This window comes from Ictidomys tridecemlineatus, chromosome 3 (genome assembly GCF_052094955.1).
Source record: "Ictidomys tridecemlineatus isolate mIctTri1 chromosome 3, mIctTri1.hap1, whole genome shotgun sequence".
NCBI lineage: Eukaryota > Metazoa > Chordata > Mammalia > Rodentia > Sciuridae > Ictidomys > Ictidomys tridecemlineatus.
The window spans coordinates 74,996,261-75,016,980 of NC_135479.1; the positions used below are offsets into that span (position 1 = coordinate 74,996,261).

Genomic DNA, 20,720 nt, shown 5'->3' on the forward strand with positions numbered 1-20,720 from the left:
GTGTACAGACAGGTTGCTCTGTTAGCTGTCCTTGTTTAATGCTCCAGACCAGTTTAGACACTCAGAGACCCCACTGTGAAGATAGTGCTGTAGCATCTTGGGTCTTGGGATCCCTGGGAGGTCAGGCAGAATGTTGGTGACCGGTGTTTGGGGTCCTACCTTGTCACTACCACAGTGGCCACCCCGGGATGGCTGGCAGAAGTTTTGCTGGTAGGTGGTGCTCACGTGGGGAGGCTGAACCTGCACAAAGTGGACGAGGCGCTGTGGGAAGCTACTGAGTCCTGGGCCTGGCCGGAAATCGGACTGGTAGGAAGATTCCAGGGGCCGCTGCTGGCTCAACTCCAGCTCGCAAGGTGCCCAGCGAAGGAAGGTGTGCCGCTGCCAGAGGCGCTCCAGGTCTTTCCGTCTTCCAATTCCCTGCAGCAGGCAGTAGGGGCCCTCCTCAACGGTATGGGCCCTTGGCCCACAGTCTTGGCACCAAGCATTTCCTTGGGCCCCATCTAATCCCAAATCTGTTTGGTGATGCCTAGCCCATACTTGGCCTCCCTGGCCTGTCCCCTGTCCTCATTGGCTTGCCTCCTCAGTGATGGGAACCATTCTGCTGTGGAAATGGGGTCCTGAAAATCCAGTGGCCCCCCAGCAGACTTGCATATAGTATTGGGGCAAGTTGGCAGAGGAAACCAAAACAGAGGTACCACTCTTAAAAGAATAAGAGTTTCCCAGAGGAGAAATATTGTGGGGGAAATAGGCACTCCTCTGCCTGTTTAAAGAACCCTCCCTTTCTTTAGGATCTTAATTCACTCCACCCTACCAACTGCTGTATGCTCAACTTCCTCTTGGGCTGGGGGATTGTCTCTTCTCTTGCCTGTCTGTAGCACTCACTTTGTCAAAGGAAGTGCGGTTGTCATGCTTGGAGAAAAAGTGTTGTTGTGCTGGTTCCTTGAAAAATAATGAGAAAGAAGGTGAAGGGGGGAAATGATGCTTACCTTCTCCCCCAGATATTGCCTCAGTGTCCATAATGGAGGGAAGCTTCAGGAGCCACCACCTCTAAACTGCTAAACTGTCAACACTCTGAAAGGTCAGAGACAAATTAAAGCAGTACCTTACTCCCTGGATATTTCGTTCTGGGACTTTCCCTGAAGCAGTAGCTTCTGAGGCCACCGGTTGAGGAGTGGGCTGAGACATCTACCAGGACATCCTGCCATAAGTGGGGCCCTTTAACACTAGATTGCAAAGTCTTTTCTCTGTCCACACTTACTCCCTTTACATCATAACCATGCTCTGAAGCCTACATTCTATCTGGAACTATAATTTTTGTCTCTAGCTCAAGCTGTCTCCTGAACCCCAGTCTCAAGAACCAACTGTCTTCCACATTTCCATGTCAACTCTTGATAGTATATCCAAACAACTTTGGATCATCCTCCAGACCCATTCTACCTACAGCCTCGCCCAGCTTAAGCAATGGCAGTTAGGTCCTGTCAAACACCTCAGAGTCCCGTTGGTTCTTTTCTCTCACATTCCATATCCAATGTACCAAGAAATCCAATTGATATTTCCTTCAAAGTGTATCCAGGATCAAATTACTTCTCAGCATGTCCAGACTTTTCTCTGGTCCAAACCACCTTATTTTCTTGCCTGAATTATTGCAAGAGCTTCCTGCCTGGTGTCCCTGCTTTCAAGCTCACCTTACCACCCTAATCTGTGGTCTTCTTAGTAGAAAGAAATTCTTTTAGTACATGAATCAGATCACATCTTGTTTGCCACAAAAGTTTTGCATGTTTTTTTTGTTGTTGTTTTGTTCTTAGTTGTAGATGGACAGCATGCCTTTATTTTATTTTTTTAATGTGGTTCTAAGGATTGAATTCAGTGCCTCACACTGGATTCAAGTGCTCTGCCACTGAGCTACAGCCCCAGCCCCAGTTCTTTGTGTTTGTAACAGCCAGAGTTACAGTAGTGGTTCATGAGACCCACATGATACTGATTTTTCCCTATTGACCTACCTCCAGTCACAGTATTATTCTCCCTGCTCCCCAAACATGCCAGATACTTCCTCCTCAGGCCTTTGCTCCACTAGTTTCTTCTGCTGGCCATGGAGTTCCCTTATACTTACCTCTTGAGAGACATTCCTTTAGTTTTGTACCAGTAGTCCCATCTCCTCAACTCCATGTTTTCTGCTTCCTAACACTCTCTATATAATGATATTGCCTGTCCTCCGATGCCTTTCATTGGGACATAAGCTCTTTGCTCTCTGCCTTGCTTACTCCAGCCAGGCATAGTAGTACAAACCTGTAATCCCAGCAGTTTATGAGGCCAAGACAGGAATATCACAAGTTTGAGGCCAAACTTGTGATCAACGACTTAGTGAGGCCCTCAGTAACTTAGTGAGACCTTGTCTTAAAATTAAAAAAAATAAAAATAAAAAGGTCTGGAGATATGGCTCAGTGGTGAAGTGCCCTTGGGTTAAATAACCAGTACCTAAATAAATAAATAAATTTTATTTTATTAGAAAGAGAGAGAATTATTTTTCAATATTTATTTATATTTAGGGCTGGGGATGTGGCTCAAGTGGTAGCGCGCTTGCCTGGCATGCGTGCGGCCAGGGTTCGATCCTCCATCACCACATATAAACAAAGATGTTGTGTCTGCCAATAACTAATAAATAAATAAATATTAAAAAAAACAATAAAGGAAAATAATATGATGTTCTTTCTTTGAAAAAAAAATATTTATTTATTTTTAGTTTTCAGCGGACACAACATCTTTGTATGTGGTGCTGAGGATTGAACCCGGGCCACACGCATGCCAGGCGAGCGCACTACAGCTTGAGCCACATCCCCAGCCCCAATAAATAAATTTTAAAAAGTAGGTGGACCGTAATATCTAGAAAGGTAAAGTAATTTGCCTTGAGTTGAATATCAGATCTGGGACTCAAACACACTACATTATACTAGCTCACATCTCCTTGTACCTCTTCCTCTAATCATGCTTTGTAATTGTTTATTTATCTCAAACCTAGGCAGCAATTGATGAAGTGCAAATGAGAAATCACCAAAAAGTCTACAAACCTGAGGAAACTGCTAGATTTACCACATCTAAAGAATGATGAACAAGAGAGGAGGGGAATTGAGAAAGTAGTTTTTCAATCATTACAATAATATTGGCCCAGCACCCTGACACATACCTGTAATCCCAGTGGCTCTGGAGGCTGAGGCAGAAGGATCATGAGTTCAAAGCCAGCCTCACAAAAAAAAAAAAAAAAAAAGCCAGCCTCAGCAAATTAGCAAGGCCCTAAGCAACTAAGTGAAATCCTATCTCTAAATAAAAATACAAAAAAGGGCTGGGGATGTGGCTCAGTTTTTATGTGCCCCTGAGTTCAATCCCTGATACAAAAATAAAAAATTAGCTAAAGAATAAAAATCCATCTTCAGCGAGAGATTATGCTGAAGGGATCAGGTATGGGTTTTTTTTTTTCCTTTGAGTTTGTAAGTGTGGGATCTTAAAAATTAAAAAAAAAAAAAGTAAGTCACAGAAACACGATCTCCACCCCAACACACACCACACAAACACACACAAGGTCAGGAATGTAGCTTAGTTGTAGAGCACTTGCCTGGTGTGTGGGAGGCCCTGGATTCAATTCCCAGTACCTCAAGTAAAAAAATAAGAGGAGGAGGAAGGGAATCAAGAGGAAGAAGAGAAGGAGAAAGAAAAAGAAAAGAAACAAAGTCTAGCCAAGCATGGTGTTGCATGACTGTAAGCAACTCAGACCCTCAGCAACTTGGTGAGATCCTGCTTCAGAATTTAGTGAGGTATGGTGGCACATGCCTATAATCCCAGAGACTCTGAAGGCTGAGGCAGGAGGATCTCAAATTCAAAGCCAGCCACAGCAATTTAGCAAGGCCCTAAGCAATTTAGTGAGATCCTGTCTCAAAAAATAAAAAGGACAGACTGGGGTTGTGGCTCAGTGGTAGAGTGCTTGCCTAGCATGCATGAGGCACTGGGTTCAATTCTCAGCACCACATATAAATAAGTAAAATAAAGGTCCATCAACAACTAATAAAAATATTTTAAAAATAAAAATAAAAAGGGCTGGGGATGTGGCTTAGTGGTAAGTGCCCCTCTGTGCAATCCTGGGCACAAACAAAAGAACTCAAACAACAACAAAAAAATTATAAATAAGGGGCTGGAGATGTGGCTCAAGTGGTAGCATGCTCACCTGGCATGCACAGGGTGCTGGGCTCGATCCTCAGCACCACATAAAAATAAAGATATTGTGTCCAGGGCTGGGGATGTGGCTCAAGCAGTAGCGCACTCGCCTGGCTCAGCACCTCGATCCTCAGCACCACATAAAAATAAAATAAAGATGTTATGACCACCGAAAACTAAAAAATAAATATTAACAAAAAAGATATTGTGTCCACCTATAACTAAAAAATAAAAATATATATATATAAATAAATAATTCAAATTGAAAAAGGAGAATGGAGATGCAGCTCAGTGATAAAGCACTCCTGGATTAAATACCCAGTACCCTTCCATACACACACACACACAAAAAAGAAAATCTACATGAAAAGGATGAAGACTAGAAGGAAAATATTTACAAACCACATACCCAATGAAGGATTTGTATATAGAATTTATAAAGAACTCTAACATCTTAACAGTAAAAATACAATCTAATAAGAAAATGGGCAAACAATATGAAGATTTTTTCATCAAACACAATGTACAGATGGAAAATAACACATTAAAGGATTTTCTTTTTTTTTTTAATTTTTTATTTTTTTTTTATTGGTTTTTCACAACATTACAAACATTAAAGGATTTTCAACATCACTAAACAATAGGGAAATAGAAATCAAAACTACAGTGAAATATCACAACACATCTATTGGAATGGCTAAAATTAAAAATAGAGATGTGAGAATGCAGAGAAACTATATCATTCATGCATTGCTGATGGGAATGTAAAAATGGTACAGCCATTCTGGAGAAGAGCTTGACAGTTTCTTTAAAAAAATACATGCAACTACCATCTGACCCAGCAATTGTACTTCTGGGCATTTATCCCAGAGAAATGGAAACTCATGTTCACCAAAAAAATCTGTGCACAAATGTTCATAGCAGCTTTATTTATAAAAAGCTCAAAGCTGGAATCAGCTCAGATGTCCAATAAGTGAATGTTTAAACAAATCAATACATATGTGCCATGGAATACTGTTCAGTAATGAATTGAATTATTGATACACTCAATGGATCTTGGATAACTAGGAAATTATATTGAGCAAGAAAACCTCTCCAAAGGTTGAATATTTTATTATTCCATTTTAAAAAATATTTATTTTTCGGTTTTTCTTGGACACAGTGCCTTTATTTTATTTATTTATATGTAGTGCTGAGGATCAAACCCAGGGCCTTGCATGTACTAGGCAAATGCTCTACCACTGAGCCACAACCCCAGCCCCTGTATTATTCCATTTATATAGCAATTTTCCCTGATATTGGGGGTTGAATCCAGGGGACACTTTACCACTGATTTACATTTCCAGACCTTTTTATTTCTTTTTTATTTTGGGGGAGAAGGGAGTGCTAGGGATTGAACTCATGGGCACTCAACCACTGAGTCACATACCCAGCCCTATTTTGTATTTTATTTAGAGTCTCACTGAGTTGCTTAGCACCTCACCGTTGCTGAGGTTGGCTTTGAACTCTCGATCCTCCTGTCTCAGCCTCCCTAGCTGCTGGAATTACAGGCATGAGCTACCACGCCCTGGTTTGTTTGTTTATTTATTTATTTATTTGATTGATTGATTGATTGATTTTTGGTATTGGGGATTGAGCTGCATACTACTAAACTACATCCCCCATCCTTTTTTTTTCTTTCCTTTTTGATACCAGGGATTGAATCCAGAGGCACTTAACCATTGAGCCATATCCCCAGCCCTTTTTTATTTTTTTGTTTTGAGACAGGGTCTCAAACAAAGCTTATATAAATAAAGCTGCACAGATTTTTTTTGTTGCTTAGGGCATCACTAAATTGCTGAGGCTGACTTTGAATTTATAGTATTCCTGCATCAACCCCCTAAACTGCTGGGATTACCATGTACAGCTGTTTTTGTTGTTGTTTGTTTGTTATTGTTTATTTGTCTTTTTTTTTTGGTGACAGGATTCTCACTAAGTTGCTGAGGATTTCTCACAAGTTGCTGAGACTGGCCTTGAATTTACAATCTTTCTGCCTCAGCTTCCTAGGTTGCCAGCATTATAGGTTTGTGCCATTGCATCTGGCTGTATTTTTATTTTGAGACAGGATCTTACTAAGATGCCCAGGCAGGTCTCAAACTTGTTATCTTCTTGCCTCAGCCTCTGGAATAGTTAGAATTACAGGCATGTGCCAAAGTGTCTGCTATATGGCACTTTAAGTGACAAAAATTTTAGAAATGGAGGAGAGATTGGTAGTTAAGATCAGAGAAAGTATGTAAGAGTGGGAAGGAGTTGAGTTGGTAATATAAGATCAGCACCAGGGATCCTTGTAATGTTAAAGATGATAAAATTTGAGGGCTGGGGTAGCTCAGTGGTAGAGTGCTTGCCTCTCGTATGGGGCACTGTTTTCAATCCTCAGCACCACAATTAAAAAAAAATTGTGTGTTCATCTTCAACTAAATAAATATTTTTAAAAGATGATAAAATTTTATAGATCTCTCTCTCTCTCTCTCTCTCTCTCTCTCTCTCTCTCTCTCTCTCTCTCTCTCCCTCTCCCCCTCCCTCCCTCCCTCCCTCTCTCCCTCTCTTTCTCTCTCTCTCTCTCTCACACACACACACACACAAGTACAAATAAAACTGGGAAATCTGAATGAGATTGCATCCGTATCAATGTCCTGGTTGTGGAGTGTAGCTTTGCAAAATGCTAACATTAAGGAAACTGGGAAGTGTAGAAGTGATTATTATTTCTTAAAACTGCTTAAGAATCAGGTACAGTGGCATCCACCTGTAATCCCAGTGGCTTGGGAAGCTGAGGCAGGAGGATTGTGAGTTCAAAGCCAGCTTCAGCAAAAGTGAGGTGCTAAGCAACTCAGTGAGACCCTGTCTCTAAAAAAATTACAAAATAGGGCTGGGATGTGGCTTAGTGGTCAAGTGCCCTAAATTCAGTCCCTGGTACCAAACAAAACAAAAGAATCCAACAAGTTCCTGTTGACCTCCAATTTTCTCCCCTGCTTCTATTCTCAGCTGCAGAATTGTACAAAGCCTTACAACAAATGGCTCAGTTGTTGGAGATAGCTCTGATTCTGGAAACTCACTATTTCTACAGTGGCAGGATAATATATGAGCCTGATTGGAGTTTTGCTCTCTCACAACTGTGGGAGCCTGTTGAGAAGAATAATCAGACCCTCTCTCCCTAGGCAGTTCTGGGTTTTCTTGCTCTGGTATCTTTGTTTCTAAACTGTTCAGGGCTCCTTTTCTACAAAGGTGGTAAAACCCATAAATAGGAAGAGCTAGAGCTACAATTTCTTTTTTTTATATTTATTTTTTAGTTTTTTTTAAGAGGACACAATATCTTTATTTTTTATTTTTATGTAGTGTTGAGGATCGAACCCAGCGCCCCACGCATGCCAGGCGAGTGTGCTACCACTTGAGCCACATCCCCAGCCCTACAATTTCTTTTTTAATAGGACTTGGAGGTAGGATTCCTGAGAGGAGGCAGCATTTACAAGTTGAGGCTTAAGGACCTTGTAGAGGCTGGACAGTCTGTATTCAGTAGGGTTCTGAGAGAGGAGCCTCCATGTCAAACTGAGGTGTGGGGCTTAGTAGAGACACAGCAGTTATGGCACCACAGATGAAGGACCTGACCTCATCCATGAGTCTGGGACCCTTGTCTGACTAGGAACAAAGAGAACAAGGATTACATTTCCTAAGAGTCAGGTAGGTGAAGGCAATTTGGTTTACCAGAAAAACGAAAAAAAAAAAGTTTTTGTTTCTGAATATCACAGACAAAATGTTTATCTGCCCACTGGGTGTGGTGGCATATGCCTGTAATCCTAGCAACTTATGAGGATGAGGCAGAAGGACTGCAAGTTTGAGGCCAGCCTCAGCAACTTAGCAAGACCCTGTCTCAAAATAAAAAGAACTGGGGATGTATCACTGTGGTAGAGCACTCTGGGGTTCAATCCCCAGGACAAAAAAAAAAAAGAAAAAGAAAAAAAGTTTTTATCCTCCCCCAAACCAAAAGAAAGTAGATGTCACATTTTAAAAGGTCTTTAAACAATAGCCACAATCAACTGAAACCTGATACCTTCAACCAAGGCAAAAATAAGATGTGCACCTTCCCTGGGAAGTCCTTCCTATTAATTAAGATAGCTTTAAATCTAGAAAAAGCCATTTATACAACCTGAGTCCAAAATACACAGATCATGCTAGCTGGAGTTGCTGATAATACTATAAATTCTCCAAGTCTTCAGTTTCATCATGAACTCTATATCTATACCTGGGGCTGGGTTAGTGGATTGAGAGGCTGTTCTAGTCTCTGGGATGAAAAACGTCACTGAGGGCTACAGACATTCAGTAGAAAGGCTTTAGGTTCCTTCTATTTCTGTATAAAATTCACTCCATCACCCTCAAAAAGGTAGGTGGCCATCCAGGTGTGGTGGTACATGTCTGTAATCCCAGGGGCTCAGGAGGCTGAGGCAGGAGGAGGATCACAAGTTCAAGGCCAGCTTTAGCAATTTAGCAAGGCCCTGAGCAATTAGCAAGATTCTGTCTCGATAAATAAGTAAATAAATAAATAGGCTGGGGATGTGGCTCAGTGTTTAAGTGTCCCTGGGTTCAATATTTAGTATCAATCAATCAATAAACAAATAAATGGGAGGTGGCTCTGATGGGCAGTCTAGGGTTGCACTTGGGTATGGTTTGGAAGACAGTGCCAGGCAGACCTTCCAATTGAACATGTTAAGGAAATTCAGGTTGCACAACATGGCAGCCTTCAGGACCCTTCTTTCAGCCTAAGAAAGAAATTCTTGAAGAATCCAAATGACAGTTACAGTTGGACCTCACAAAGGGTGGGGAAACAAGAAGCTGCAGTGGGTGGAGCATATTCTCGGCACTGATACTGGTTCCTATGGATTTTCCTCCCCCATGATCTTGTTCAGGAGGTGGACCTGAGTAAATGTGTCACAGGGTCCCTTCACTCTGGCCACTACAGAGTCCTGGGAAGAGATGGATAAAGAGAGGGAGATTTTTTTTCTAACCCCTCCCAAGCTAGCTCCCAACTGGCTGTATCTCTCCACTTAGGACCACTGTTCCTCTCAGGGTAGCTCTTGCCACCTTTCTCTGTCCTTCTGGGTTCTAGGAGCCATGCATCTCCTTATCCCTTTGGGCCCAATAGTAATACTGCCCACTTGATTGTTATCAGACTGTGAGACTGCCTTTTCCTGAGGCCCCTACACCCACTCTTTTTAAAAGTATACCCTCCTGACTTCTCTTGTTTTAAGCCTGCTGAGACCTTGACTGGTAATATACAGTGCCCTCTCCTTGTTTCCAGGCCTATAATGGCGGAAGGCCTAGGACCCTGTACCCCTTTACTGTATAGAAACTTGTTGTAGCTACTCTAGGACACGTCTGCCATCTCTCCTATCCAGTCTTTCAGATATGTAGACTAGTATTCAGTAGCCTCCTGTGCTATTTCCCTGCCTGACTAGGTGTCCTACTCATTCCCAAGGTCCATTTGCCATATGCTTTGCTATTCCTGGACAAGAGGGCAACCTTCAGAATTTGGAGCACCCAAGCTAGGGATAAACTTTCCGAAAGAAGTATTTAAGCAACAGAGAATATCTTCTGGAAAGAATTTCAGAGGCACTGGCAGAAGAAATAAATGAGCACCTATCATGGGTCCAAGAAGCGGGTGTACTCTGCTGATATTATTAACATTAGGAGGATAAAGCCCACTCACATGTTCCCTACCCCAGGTCCCAGACCTCAGGGTCCCTCCTGAGGGCTCCAGAGAAGCCAGGTAAAAAGCCCCTCATTGGAGCTCCTGGAAGAATAGAAAAATATAAAGAGGAACCCTCCTGGAAAGGGAGATGTGTCCTCATTCATCATTGGGAGAGTTGGCTTCAGCTATGCTGACCCACCTTGGAAAGCTATGTGTGTGGGGGAAAGGGATACCTCAGACCTGGACTGTGAGGCTGGCTGTAGGCTTTTGTGGCATCGAGTATCTGAACTGGAGGGCTGTTCAGCAAAACTGAAGCCTTCCTTCCTGGGTTCTGAAGGCTCTCACCCCTAATTATGCATCCCACTGAGGCTTGGACCCTTCCTCCATCTAGAAGGAACAGTGAGCTATACTGTCCAGTTTAGCACTTGCTCTTCTCTAAATAGAGGGAAGATCTGACATTCCAGGGAAGAGGAACCAAACCACCTGTCTGTCCCAGGGTTAGGTTGAACCTGGGTGTCAGTCTGATTCTGAAAGGGTTGGTATGAGGACCTTGGGGCCTGGGAGAGGCAAGAAATGGCCCATCTCTTCCTGCCCGCCTCCCACCCTGCACCTCGTACCTGACATCGCTGCAGGAATGTTGCTGGAGGTTGGGGCTTGGCTGCAAGGCGATATTCTCCAGCAGTTTCACTCTTGAATTGGCCTCTGTAGTGCCCATAAAAGCCACTGTTGTGCTATAACAAGGCATGCATGAGATAAAGCCCACTCACACGCTCCCTACCCCAGGACCCAGACCTCAGGGTCCCTCCTTTTTACCTGGCTCCAGAGAAGCCATGTAAAAAGCCCCTCACTGGAGCTCCTGGAAGAATAGAAATAATATAAAGAGGAACACTCCGGGAAAGGGAGATGTGTCCTCATTCATCAATGGGAGAGTTGGTTTCAGCTGTGCTGACCCACCTAGGATAGCTATGTGTTTGGGGGAAAGCGATACCATTTATTCAGAGCAGAGTTCTATGGGCATGTCCACTATTCAGTGGTTTGGTCTTAAGGTACCTGAGAGGAAGTCCCCTTTGATGTCCTCCCCACAGTGTTAAAAGTAGATCAAGGATCCCTGAAAATCAAGGGACCTATGGATCCTTCTGCATCTTTTGACAAAGCTATGAACACTCATTTGCTACATATTTTGCTATTCCGGGACAAGAGGGCAACCTTCAGAATTTGGAGCACCCAAGCAAGGGATAAACTTTCCAAAAGAAGTATTTAAGCAACAGAGAATATCTTCTTGAGAGAATTTCAGAGGCACTGGCAGAAGAAAGAAATGAGCACCTATCATGGGTCCAAGAAGCTGGTGTACTGTGCTGATGTTATTAGATGGATACCCTGTGGATGATCATGTCTGGGAACTCCTATGGTCCAACTTCTTGTCCTGAGTTCTAAGAATGGGTTTATCTGATACTCTACAGTTATAATCCTGAGCAGAGGAACCTGTTCTGAACATGGCTTCTGTCTACCATAGCAGACTTCTCAACAGGACTGGAAAACACAAAATCTTTTCATTGCACTGAAGATTAGGTCACCTTACTTGTCTACCTCTGTACTGTTTAGAATCTCTTGCTGTCTATTTAGTTAAGTTCAACAGTATTTACTGGACCTTTAGGGCATAGAGCTGGACCCAGGAAATACAAATAGATGAAAACACAATCACTGTCCTTAGATGTTCCCAGACTGTAAAGTGGTCAAACTCCAAAATAAGGATGAGGATGTGAATCAAACAATGAACGGGGAATAAACGGGGTGACAAGAGGGTTAGGGGGCTCAGCTGTCTAGCAGACAAGGTTGTATGGAAGGGGACAAAGTATCAGGAAGACTAGGTAGCCTCCAGGGATGACCCCAGAACTGAAGAGGGGAAGGTGGCAGCTCAGGATTCTCTACCAGCTTGCTGGATGAAACCTAACTTCACCCTCATGACTCACTCAGATTCCATGTATAACCCCAGGGTCAGGGGCCAGGGATTAGCTATGAAGTACATTCTTACCCAGGAGCCTATTAAAGCACTTTGCATCTTCCCAGGAAGGGAGTAGAAAAGACAAACTTTTCTCTTGTCTTTTTGAGGCTACATCTGAGGGAAGAGAATCTGGAGGGGTCCACTTGATGTTGCTTAGTAACAAGAGGAGGTTGTGACTCCACAATGCTGTTGAGGCAGCACCTGACCTGCTACTCTTTTGTCCTTTCTGCTGTTTCTTCTCTATAAGAGAAATCTGTCCCTTGGCATTATCAGTCTGCAAGACCCTTATTCAAACATATGGGAATCCACACTGGAGTTCAGTAGACTCACAGCCAATGAAGTATTTAATAATGTAGTAGAGGCAAATCTTGCATTCTAAAACTATGCAACCATACTGCTAAGAAGATAAATTTTAGAAAGTATGTCATGAATTCAGAAGAAATGTTTAAGAGGCTGATAGCTCTTAGGAGGAAATATAGGCACACACCATTACTCCTGGATCTGTATTTTTAGTATTTAAACCGAGACCTGTCATATGAGTTGAGTGGAATTTTCCACTTGTCTTCCCGCTGGCACTCAAAAAGTTTTGGATTTTGTATTTTTGGATGAGGGATGCTCAATCTTCATAGGAGAAAAATTTAGCAGCCTGACAATGGGACAATGAAAAAATTGGGTTATAATCACTCAATGCAGTTACTATGAAGGGGCTGCAAATATGGGCATCCACAGAAATCAATTCTAAATATGTTGAATCAAAAAGTTGTATAAAGATACACAAAATATATCATTTATAAGATGATAGACATGAAAATCAATGCAATGTATTATTTATGGATAGAAACATGAATTTTGGGCTGAGGTTGTAGCTCAGCTATAGAGCAGTTGCCTCGCATGTGTGAGGCACTGGGTTCAATCCTCAGCACCACATAAAAATTAGAAAAAATATATTGTATCCATGTACAACTTAATATTTTTAAAAAAGTATAAATCATGCATAAGAATGATATTAGGGGCTGGATTTGTGGCTCAGTGGTAGAGTGCTCGCCTAGCATGCGTGAGGCACTGGGTTCGATCCTCGACACCACATAAAAATAAAATAAAGATAAAAAAAAAGGGCTGGGGATGTGGCTCAAGTGGTAGCGCGCTCGCTTGGAATGCATGAGGCCCGGGTTCCATCCTCAGCACCACATACAAACAAAAGATGTTGTGTCTGCCGAAAACTAAAAAATATTTTAAAAATCTCTTAAAAAAGATAAAAAAGAATGATATTAAATCATTACCGGGGCTGGGGATGTGGCTCAAGCGGTAGCGCGCTCGCCTAGCATGCGTGCTGCCCGGGTTCGATCCCCAGCAGCACCACATACCAACAATGATGTTGTGTCCGCCGAGAATTAAGAAAAAATAAATAAATGTTAAAATTCTCTCTCTCTCTCTCTGTGCCCCCCTCTCTCTCACTCTCTCTTTAACAAAAAAAAAAAAATCATTACCACATGTAAATAATATAAATGTCCATCAACAACTAAAAATATATAGGATTTTTTTTAAAGATAGCCCTTTTTATTAACTCAATGGTAGAGCACTTCTGAGTTCTTCTATAAACATAAGAATAGTATCAGGGAGAACAGAATGGAGCTTCAACTCTGTAATTTTATTTTTTGCAGTGCTGGGATTGAACCCAGGACCCTGTGCATGATAGGCAAGTTCTCTAGCCCTGGACTACACTCTAGTACTTTACAGTATTAGCAATTGAACTCAGGGGTGCTCTACCACTGAGTTAATAAAAAGGGCTATCTTTTTAATTTTTAATATAAATTTTTAGTTGTTGATGGACCTTTATATTATTCATTTATATGTCATGCTGAGAATTGAACCCAGTGTCTCAAACATGATAGGCATGCTCTCTACCACTGAGTCACAACTCCAGCCCAACCTTTTTTTGAGACAGGGTCTCACTAAGTGACCCAGGCAGCCTCAAATTTGTGGTCTTCTTCCTCAGCTTCCTGATTCTCTGGGATTATAGGTGTGTGTCACTGGGTCCAGGTATTTTTCAAAGCTTTATTTAGATATAATTAACACAATAAATGGCATATAGTGAAAGTTACAATTTGATACTTTTCCATATATGTACTCATCCATGAAACATCACTTCAATGAAGACAGTAAACATTACCACCCCAAGTTTCCTTCTGTCCATTTGTCATTTGTAATCCTTCCTTATGGTAGTACTCATCTATCTCACGCAACCACTGTGCTATTTTTTTTCTTCACGTGATGCCTGGAATGGAACCCAGAGCTTCACACATGCTAAGTGTACATTCAACCACTGAACTATACCTCCAGTCCCACTGTTTTTTAAGAGAGAATTTTTTTATTTTTTAGTTTTCGGGGGACACAACATCTTTGTATGTGGTTCTGAGGATTGAACCTGGGCCGCAGGCATGCCAGGCGAGAGCGCTACCGCTTGAGCCACATCCCCAGCACCCCTGCCAATGTTCTTTTGGTCACTATGGATTATTTGCATTTTCTAGAATTTTATATAAATAGAATCACACAGTATGCATTCTTTTGTATCTGGTTTTCACTCAGTACAATTGAGATTTATCCATATTGCTGCATGGAGTTGTTCAGTCCTCATTGTTTTCCTGTTGTTGTCCATTGGATGGATATACCAAATCGTTCTTCCTGGTCTTTTGAATTCTCAAACTAATCAGATTTTTTTTTTTTTTGGTACTGGGGATTGAACTCAGGAGTCCTCAACCACTGAGCCACATCCTCAACCCTATTTTGTAATTTATTTAGAGACATGGTCTCACTGAGTTGCTTAACTTTTGCTGAGGCTGGCTTTGAACTCCTGATCCTCCTGTCTCAGCCTCCCAAACTGCTGGGATTACAGGTATGTGCCACTACGCCCGGCCCAACCAGAGTTTTGTTTCCACTATATCTCTGAAAATGTTCCTGCCATGGTCACCAGCAGTTCTCACTCATTTTCTTTGAAACATCAGCAACTTGCCACATTTGATTTCCTCTTCTTTTGAAATATGTTTCAGATGGCTTCCAGAGAGGCTCACTCCTTGGCGTCTCTGTTGCTGAAGAAAAACCTAAATAAACCCTCTAGCTTTGCCTGTTCTTAGTTGACTAAAATCACTAGTATTGGAAGTTACACAGCTGTGCAATACATTATTAGTCTCCCACTAGTTTTGCTGTAGATGACACTTTTGGTGTGTATTATGATAACAATTGTCTAGGCTACTTTCAAGGAATTTGAAGATTGTTTTTGTTGAAAATATGAACTCTCCACTTGGGCCCATAGATATGTCATACTTGACATGGTATTGCCTTTGTATTGTGTCTGTTTTGATGTCTTACCTTTGGGTAAGATTTCTACTTGGCTCTGCATGTAGACATGTCGAACATTTGAGAAATGTTTTGTCTGGAACTGTAGAACAAGGTTAAATTGACTTGGACTTGCTAACCATCCCTCTCCCCCACTTTTCAAGGCCAATGACACCAGCTGTTATTACCAGAAAACATTAGATTGTAAAAGGATTCAAAAGAGTTGGCACCAGGCCTGGGATTGTGGCTCAGGGATGGAGTACTTGTATAGCATATCTGAGGCCCTGGGTTCCATCCTCAGCACCACTTAAAAATAAAGATGTTGTGTCCATCTACAACCAAAAAATAAATATTTTAAAAAAAGAACTGGCACTTGAATTTCTGGAAGATCTCTGCCTAGTCCCAAAAAGTTCATGAATATTTTCCCCTTTATTAATTTCTCTCTCTCATTATTCTTATCCTACATGTGTAACCCATCAAACTCCTCGAATTGAGATGATTTGTAAGCAAAGTTCCCTCTTCATTCTTTGGTCATTAAATAACACCTTTCTGTTTCTCTAACACTTGTCTCTCAGACACTTTTTCCTGTAGGGGATGACATTGCTCCCATCCTTTGCATGCTTTTCTGTCATCTCTTGAGGTCTCTATAGTTGTGCATCTTCTAGTGCTCAATTCAATCTCTTTCATCTGTACTCTTTCATTGCTGAACTCATCCTGTTTCATTGATTCCAAAGTCATCTGGAACCAACAGAGGCAGAGATAGAGCCTTCCTGCCCTACACCCTCTGTCCCTGCCCTTATGCCACTCCAGCATTCAGTAGACCGGAAACCTCAGACAGTGTCTTGCCTCCTTTCTTTCTCTTCCACAGTTCCAGTTTTGTGTCCCCATCAGACGGCAGTGCCTCTTGTCACAGACGCTCCCCATCTCTGCCCTCATTCCCACCATCCAAGCCCCAGCCATGTTCTAGTTTTTGGCCACCTGGTCCACCTTACATGCTGCCTTTGTAAGAGGCACCTCACCATTCTTGGGGTTCAGGGCATCCTTGGTTTTTGCATATGCAATGGGGTGAAGGTCAGGCGACAAGCAGGGAGCAGAATGAGAGTGTGGGGGTGTGAGATAAATCCCATATAGTTATGTGTACCTGTGCGGTTATGTGTGGTGGGAGGCAGGCCGTCGGGCTAGGTGCTCGATCATGCAGGTTAAGACCGTTAGGACCGTTAAAACCGTTAGCGTGGAACCGCTGTGGGCGGAGCCTTGTGGATGGAGCGGAATCCTCATTGGTCAGAGCGTGTCCTGGGGGCGGGGCCGCGCATGCTTTGGCAGCTTCAGTCCGGACTAAGCATTGTGGTCAGGACCCTACAACCTTAGGTCCACGCGCGACAGCCGCCAGAGGTGGGGACAGAAGGGCTGGGAGGGGTGGAAACGGAATGGGAGGAGGTGGGGGTGGGGTTAGGTTACTACCGGCTCCTTGGGAATAGGTTGGGAATTCCGGGGAACCTCGAGGGATTTCCTGAGACTTTGGCTTCTACACTTGAGACTAACTTTAAAAGTCCCTCGTTGCTTTTTATTTCCCTGTGGCTCTGAGTCCACTCTGGCACTTGAAGGAAATGACTTGTGTACTCATCTTTGAAGAGCAGTTTTCGTCAGATTCACGAGGAGCTGTGGCTTCCCCTGGGAGAGGAAGAGTCAGCCTGGGAAGTCAGAGTGATAGGGACCCAGGAAAGTGCACTGGGATTTGGCTTGATTATTATTACGGGAAATTCTTTGGAGGCCTCTGGAAAACATGTCAGAATGTTTTAGTCTAGGAGCTCAAAAGTGTGTCTCCAGCTTGAAAAGAGACTGAGGATGTGAGTGGATGGCTGTTATTGGCTGAGACTTTCTTTTTTTCTACATTGGAGGAGCAGGAGGGGCATTTGGAAGTTCTCACACTAAGATTCGCAGAGTTAGGCCAGGCATGGTGGCGCACCCCTACAATCAATGACTCTGGAGACTGAGGCAGGAGGATACAAGTTTGAGGCCAGCTTTCAGCAACTTAGCGAGACCCTGTCTTAAAAAGAAAAAGAGGGTCAAATGGAGAAGTTTATGCCCCTCAGGGACATCCTCTCTGGTCAGGGTATTTTTCCTTTCTTGCTTACCCACCCTGCCAGACACCTTTTTGTAGAAACAGTTGCATTTCTTGCACATGCTTAATCTTTCCTCCCCTTTTGTACTGCTTTTAATAGGGTTGGGGTGAGAGGTGAGGAGGGATCCCTGCCCTTGAATAATTTAAATGTATACATTTAATTCTCATTTACCTTAGAATGACTATCAATTAATAGTGTCTACTAATATCTTCAAGGACATATTTTGGCATATGGGACTAACTATTCACTGGGAATTTAAAAGCCTATACAGGTAGCATGGAAACAGGTAAATGCCCAAAAAACAAACACAGGTAGTCCTTAGATTTAGTTGGGAGTTTATTTATAACAATCATTACTTTGGTGATGCTGGGTATTGAACCAAAAGTGCTCTACCACATTAAAGATTGCCTTAGGAATAGTTTAGATTCTGACACCCTGGATATAGTTACAGTAGTCCCACTATCCACAATTTCATAACTATAAAAAACACAGTTTCAGTTATTTATGGTCAATTGCAGTGTCATGAGCAAACTATGGCATCAACATAGACTGAACATATTTGTGTCTTTATACAATGTCAGAATTTGCTGAATAAATTCACAAGCTACTCACTTTCATTAGCTTTAATTGACCAAAATACTCATGGTTCACTTGGTGTCATGGCCAAAGCAAATAACAAATTCTTTTATTCCATGCCAATTTTAATTATTAATCTATAATAAGTCACACATCAAAATTTTCACAATGATATATGGGTTACAAAGGCTAAGAAAGGGTTAATGGTGACCAAAGGGCTTAAAGATGCAGAACTGAGTGTGAAGGCAGAGAGCAGATAGGAATATAGCAGTTAACTGTGGCTGGCTTTTAATTTGTGATCTTCCTGCCTCAACTTGTGGAGTTGCAGGGATTATAGCCATGTGCCATTGTGCCTGGACCTGGCAAAGAATTTGTTCAGAATGCAGAACTGTTCAGGGTACTGAAATTGTTCTAAGCAAGGGTCTAGACAGCAGGCAGTTTTGAAGTGGGCTGTATCAAGCAGGGAGATTAAGCTGAACTGAAGCATTAGGGACAGTCAGGAGTTTCTTGCTTATTGATGTTCAAACACATTCACCACCTGGTCTGATGACAGATTGGTATGTGTTGATGCACCACCATCTAGGTGCCTCTCTTTGTATGTGTTCCCAGGTGAGGGGGTGCATCATTCAGTGGTCCAGTGTATCTGATAAGCTCAGGGGCCTGATTCCTTTGATATGGGTTTGCTGTGCCCAGGCATCCATATGCTTTGATTTAATCTGATAAATTCACAGGTGGTTATTTTTTTTTACTAGCATGATTAATTTTTTATCAGTTTGTGCCTTACAATTGTCCTGTGCAGCTGAAGGTTATTCTTTTCAATTAATTTTATATGACCAGGGCCTGGGGTTATGGCTCAGTGGTAGAGTGATTGCCTAGCATGTGTGAGGCCCTGGGTTCGATTCTTAGCACCACGTATGAATAAATAAAATAAATGTCCATTGACAACTAAAAAAAAATATTTTTAAAAAAATTTGTATGTCCAACATCTGATGGTTATCTGCTTTCCCAGACAAGTTGCCAAGTCAATATTTAGCCTTAGCACTCAAAATGGAGTAGCTCATGATAAACTACTGCTTTATAAAATGGAGTAATTGAGGGCTGGGCACAACCTGAAAGCTGCTATTCTATACAACAGGGAGTTAACACAGAGCAGGGCACAACATGTAGCCATATGTAATCCAAAAATATTAAATGGAAAGTTCCAGAAATAAGCAATTCAAAAGTTTTAAATTATGTGTCATTTTTGTTACTGGAGTCCTTGGGCAAAAGCCTTGTCCCCAGTGGTCCCAACATACCAGGCTTGGCTACCTGTCCAATATGCCAATCAAAGAGATTAGCTATGGTTAAAGGCAAGAAATTTTTTGTTTTTAGTTTTTCCCAACTTATCTACATCCTTGCTAACAATAGTTATTTTCTGACTTAAACATTTTTTTTTCCCATGGTTCTGGGGATTGAACTGAGGGTCTTCAACATGCTAAGCAAATACTTTACCACTGAGCTGTACCCCCAGCCCTTAAAAATTTTTATTGATGTATTATAATTATACATAATATTGGCATTTATTGTTACATATTTGTACATGAACATAGTATAATTTTGTCAATTTCATTTCCTCCTACTTTCTGTCTCCTTCCCCTTCTCCCTTCCCCTGGCCTCTACCTGTGTTCTACTGGTCTCCCTTCTGTAGAATAGGAGCTTTTAATTACTATGACCATACTGGGAAGAACAGATATAGGTGTATAGTAACCAAAAATCTGTCTTCAAGGGAGTGACCCAGATTTTGAAATTTTATAGAAAAGGGAAACAAAGGCAAGGGTTGGGGCTTCCATAGCTGGGGGTTAGCATAATTGGCAGAGTATATCATTCAGGTCAGGCCATGGTCAGGTTAATCATTTTCTCAGGACTAGTTTTGGAAGGTCATCATCACTTGAGGGGGCAGTTTGGTTCCCATCCTGTTTAAGTGGGCAGCCTTCATTCCCTCATGGGGTAATTGTTGTTGTTTTTAATATTTTTTATTTTTTGACCTTTATTTATTTTATTATATGTGGTTCTGAGAATTGAACCCAGTGCCTCATATATGCCAGGCAAGTAGCTAATGCTGAGCCACAGCCTCAGCTGGGGGTAATTGTTCTTGCTTAGGAAGTTAATCTGATCCAGCAGTCTATACTCTGGTTCACCATTGCTTGAGGCTAGTTTCAGTTTTTTGTTATAAATACTTTTCAATCAAGGGGCTGGGGTTGTGGCTCAAGTGGTAGAGTGCTCACCCGGCCTTTGTGAGGCACTGGGTTCAATCCTCAGTACCACATATAAACAAAATAAAGATATTGTATCCACCTAAAACTAAAAACTAACTAAATACTTATGAATCAAGTCTGTTGTTCATGGAATCAAAGGTAAATTCAGAAGAAAGTAGCTCAGAAGGAAAAAAACAAAGGCAAACTCAAAGAGGAAAAAAATGAAGCTAATGAGGTTCATGACTGGGCCCTCCTTCATTCTCTCTATTTTTTTGGTACCAGGGATTGAACCCAAGGGTGCTTAACCACCGAACTACATCCCCAGCCCCTTTTTAAATACTTTATCAAGGTTTCCCTGAGTTGCTCAGTGCCCTGCTAAATTGCCGAGGCTGGCTTTGAACTCAAGATCCTTCTGCCTCAGCCTCCTAGCTGCTGGGATTACAAGCATGCACCAGCCCACTTGGCACTCATTCATTCTTAGTAGCATGATGCAATCTCTTGCTGTCCCACTTCATTCTATTTAGAATGTG

General features: G+C 42.1%; 2 protein-coding genes across 7 annotated transcripts in view; one reads left to right on the forward strand and one right to left on the reverse strand.

Annotated features, from left to right (window-relative positions):
- Window positions 1–20,720, forward strand: part of Iho1 (interactor of HORMAD1 1) — a 66,869-nt gene that overhangs the window by 9,737 nt on the left and 36,412 nt on the right. The window contains exon 1 of one of the 6 annotated variants that reach the window (XM_078043170.1): window positions 6,813–16,649. The exons of 2 other annotated variants lie outside the window; for them this stretch is intronic. The gene's annotated coding sequence lies outside the window, so the exon portion shown is untranslated. Of the gene's footprint in view, window positions 1–6,812; window positions 16,650–20,720 lie in introns of those variants that run through there. 3 more of the 6 variants (XM_040269688.2, XM_078043173.1, XM_040269694.2) reach the window with 3 other exon arrangements.
- Cimip7 (ciliary microtubule inner protein 7) lies at window positions 22–11,313 on the reverse strand. Its single transcript, XM_078041125.1, has 4 exons — window positions 11,299–11,313; window positions 10,540–10,653; window positions 883–939; window positions 22–438 (listed from the first exon to the last, which is right to left on the reverse strand). Exons 1-4 carry the CDS (start codon window positions 11,311–11,313, stop codon window positions 22–24), a joined length of 603 nt encoding a protein of 200 aa, XP_077897251.1.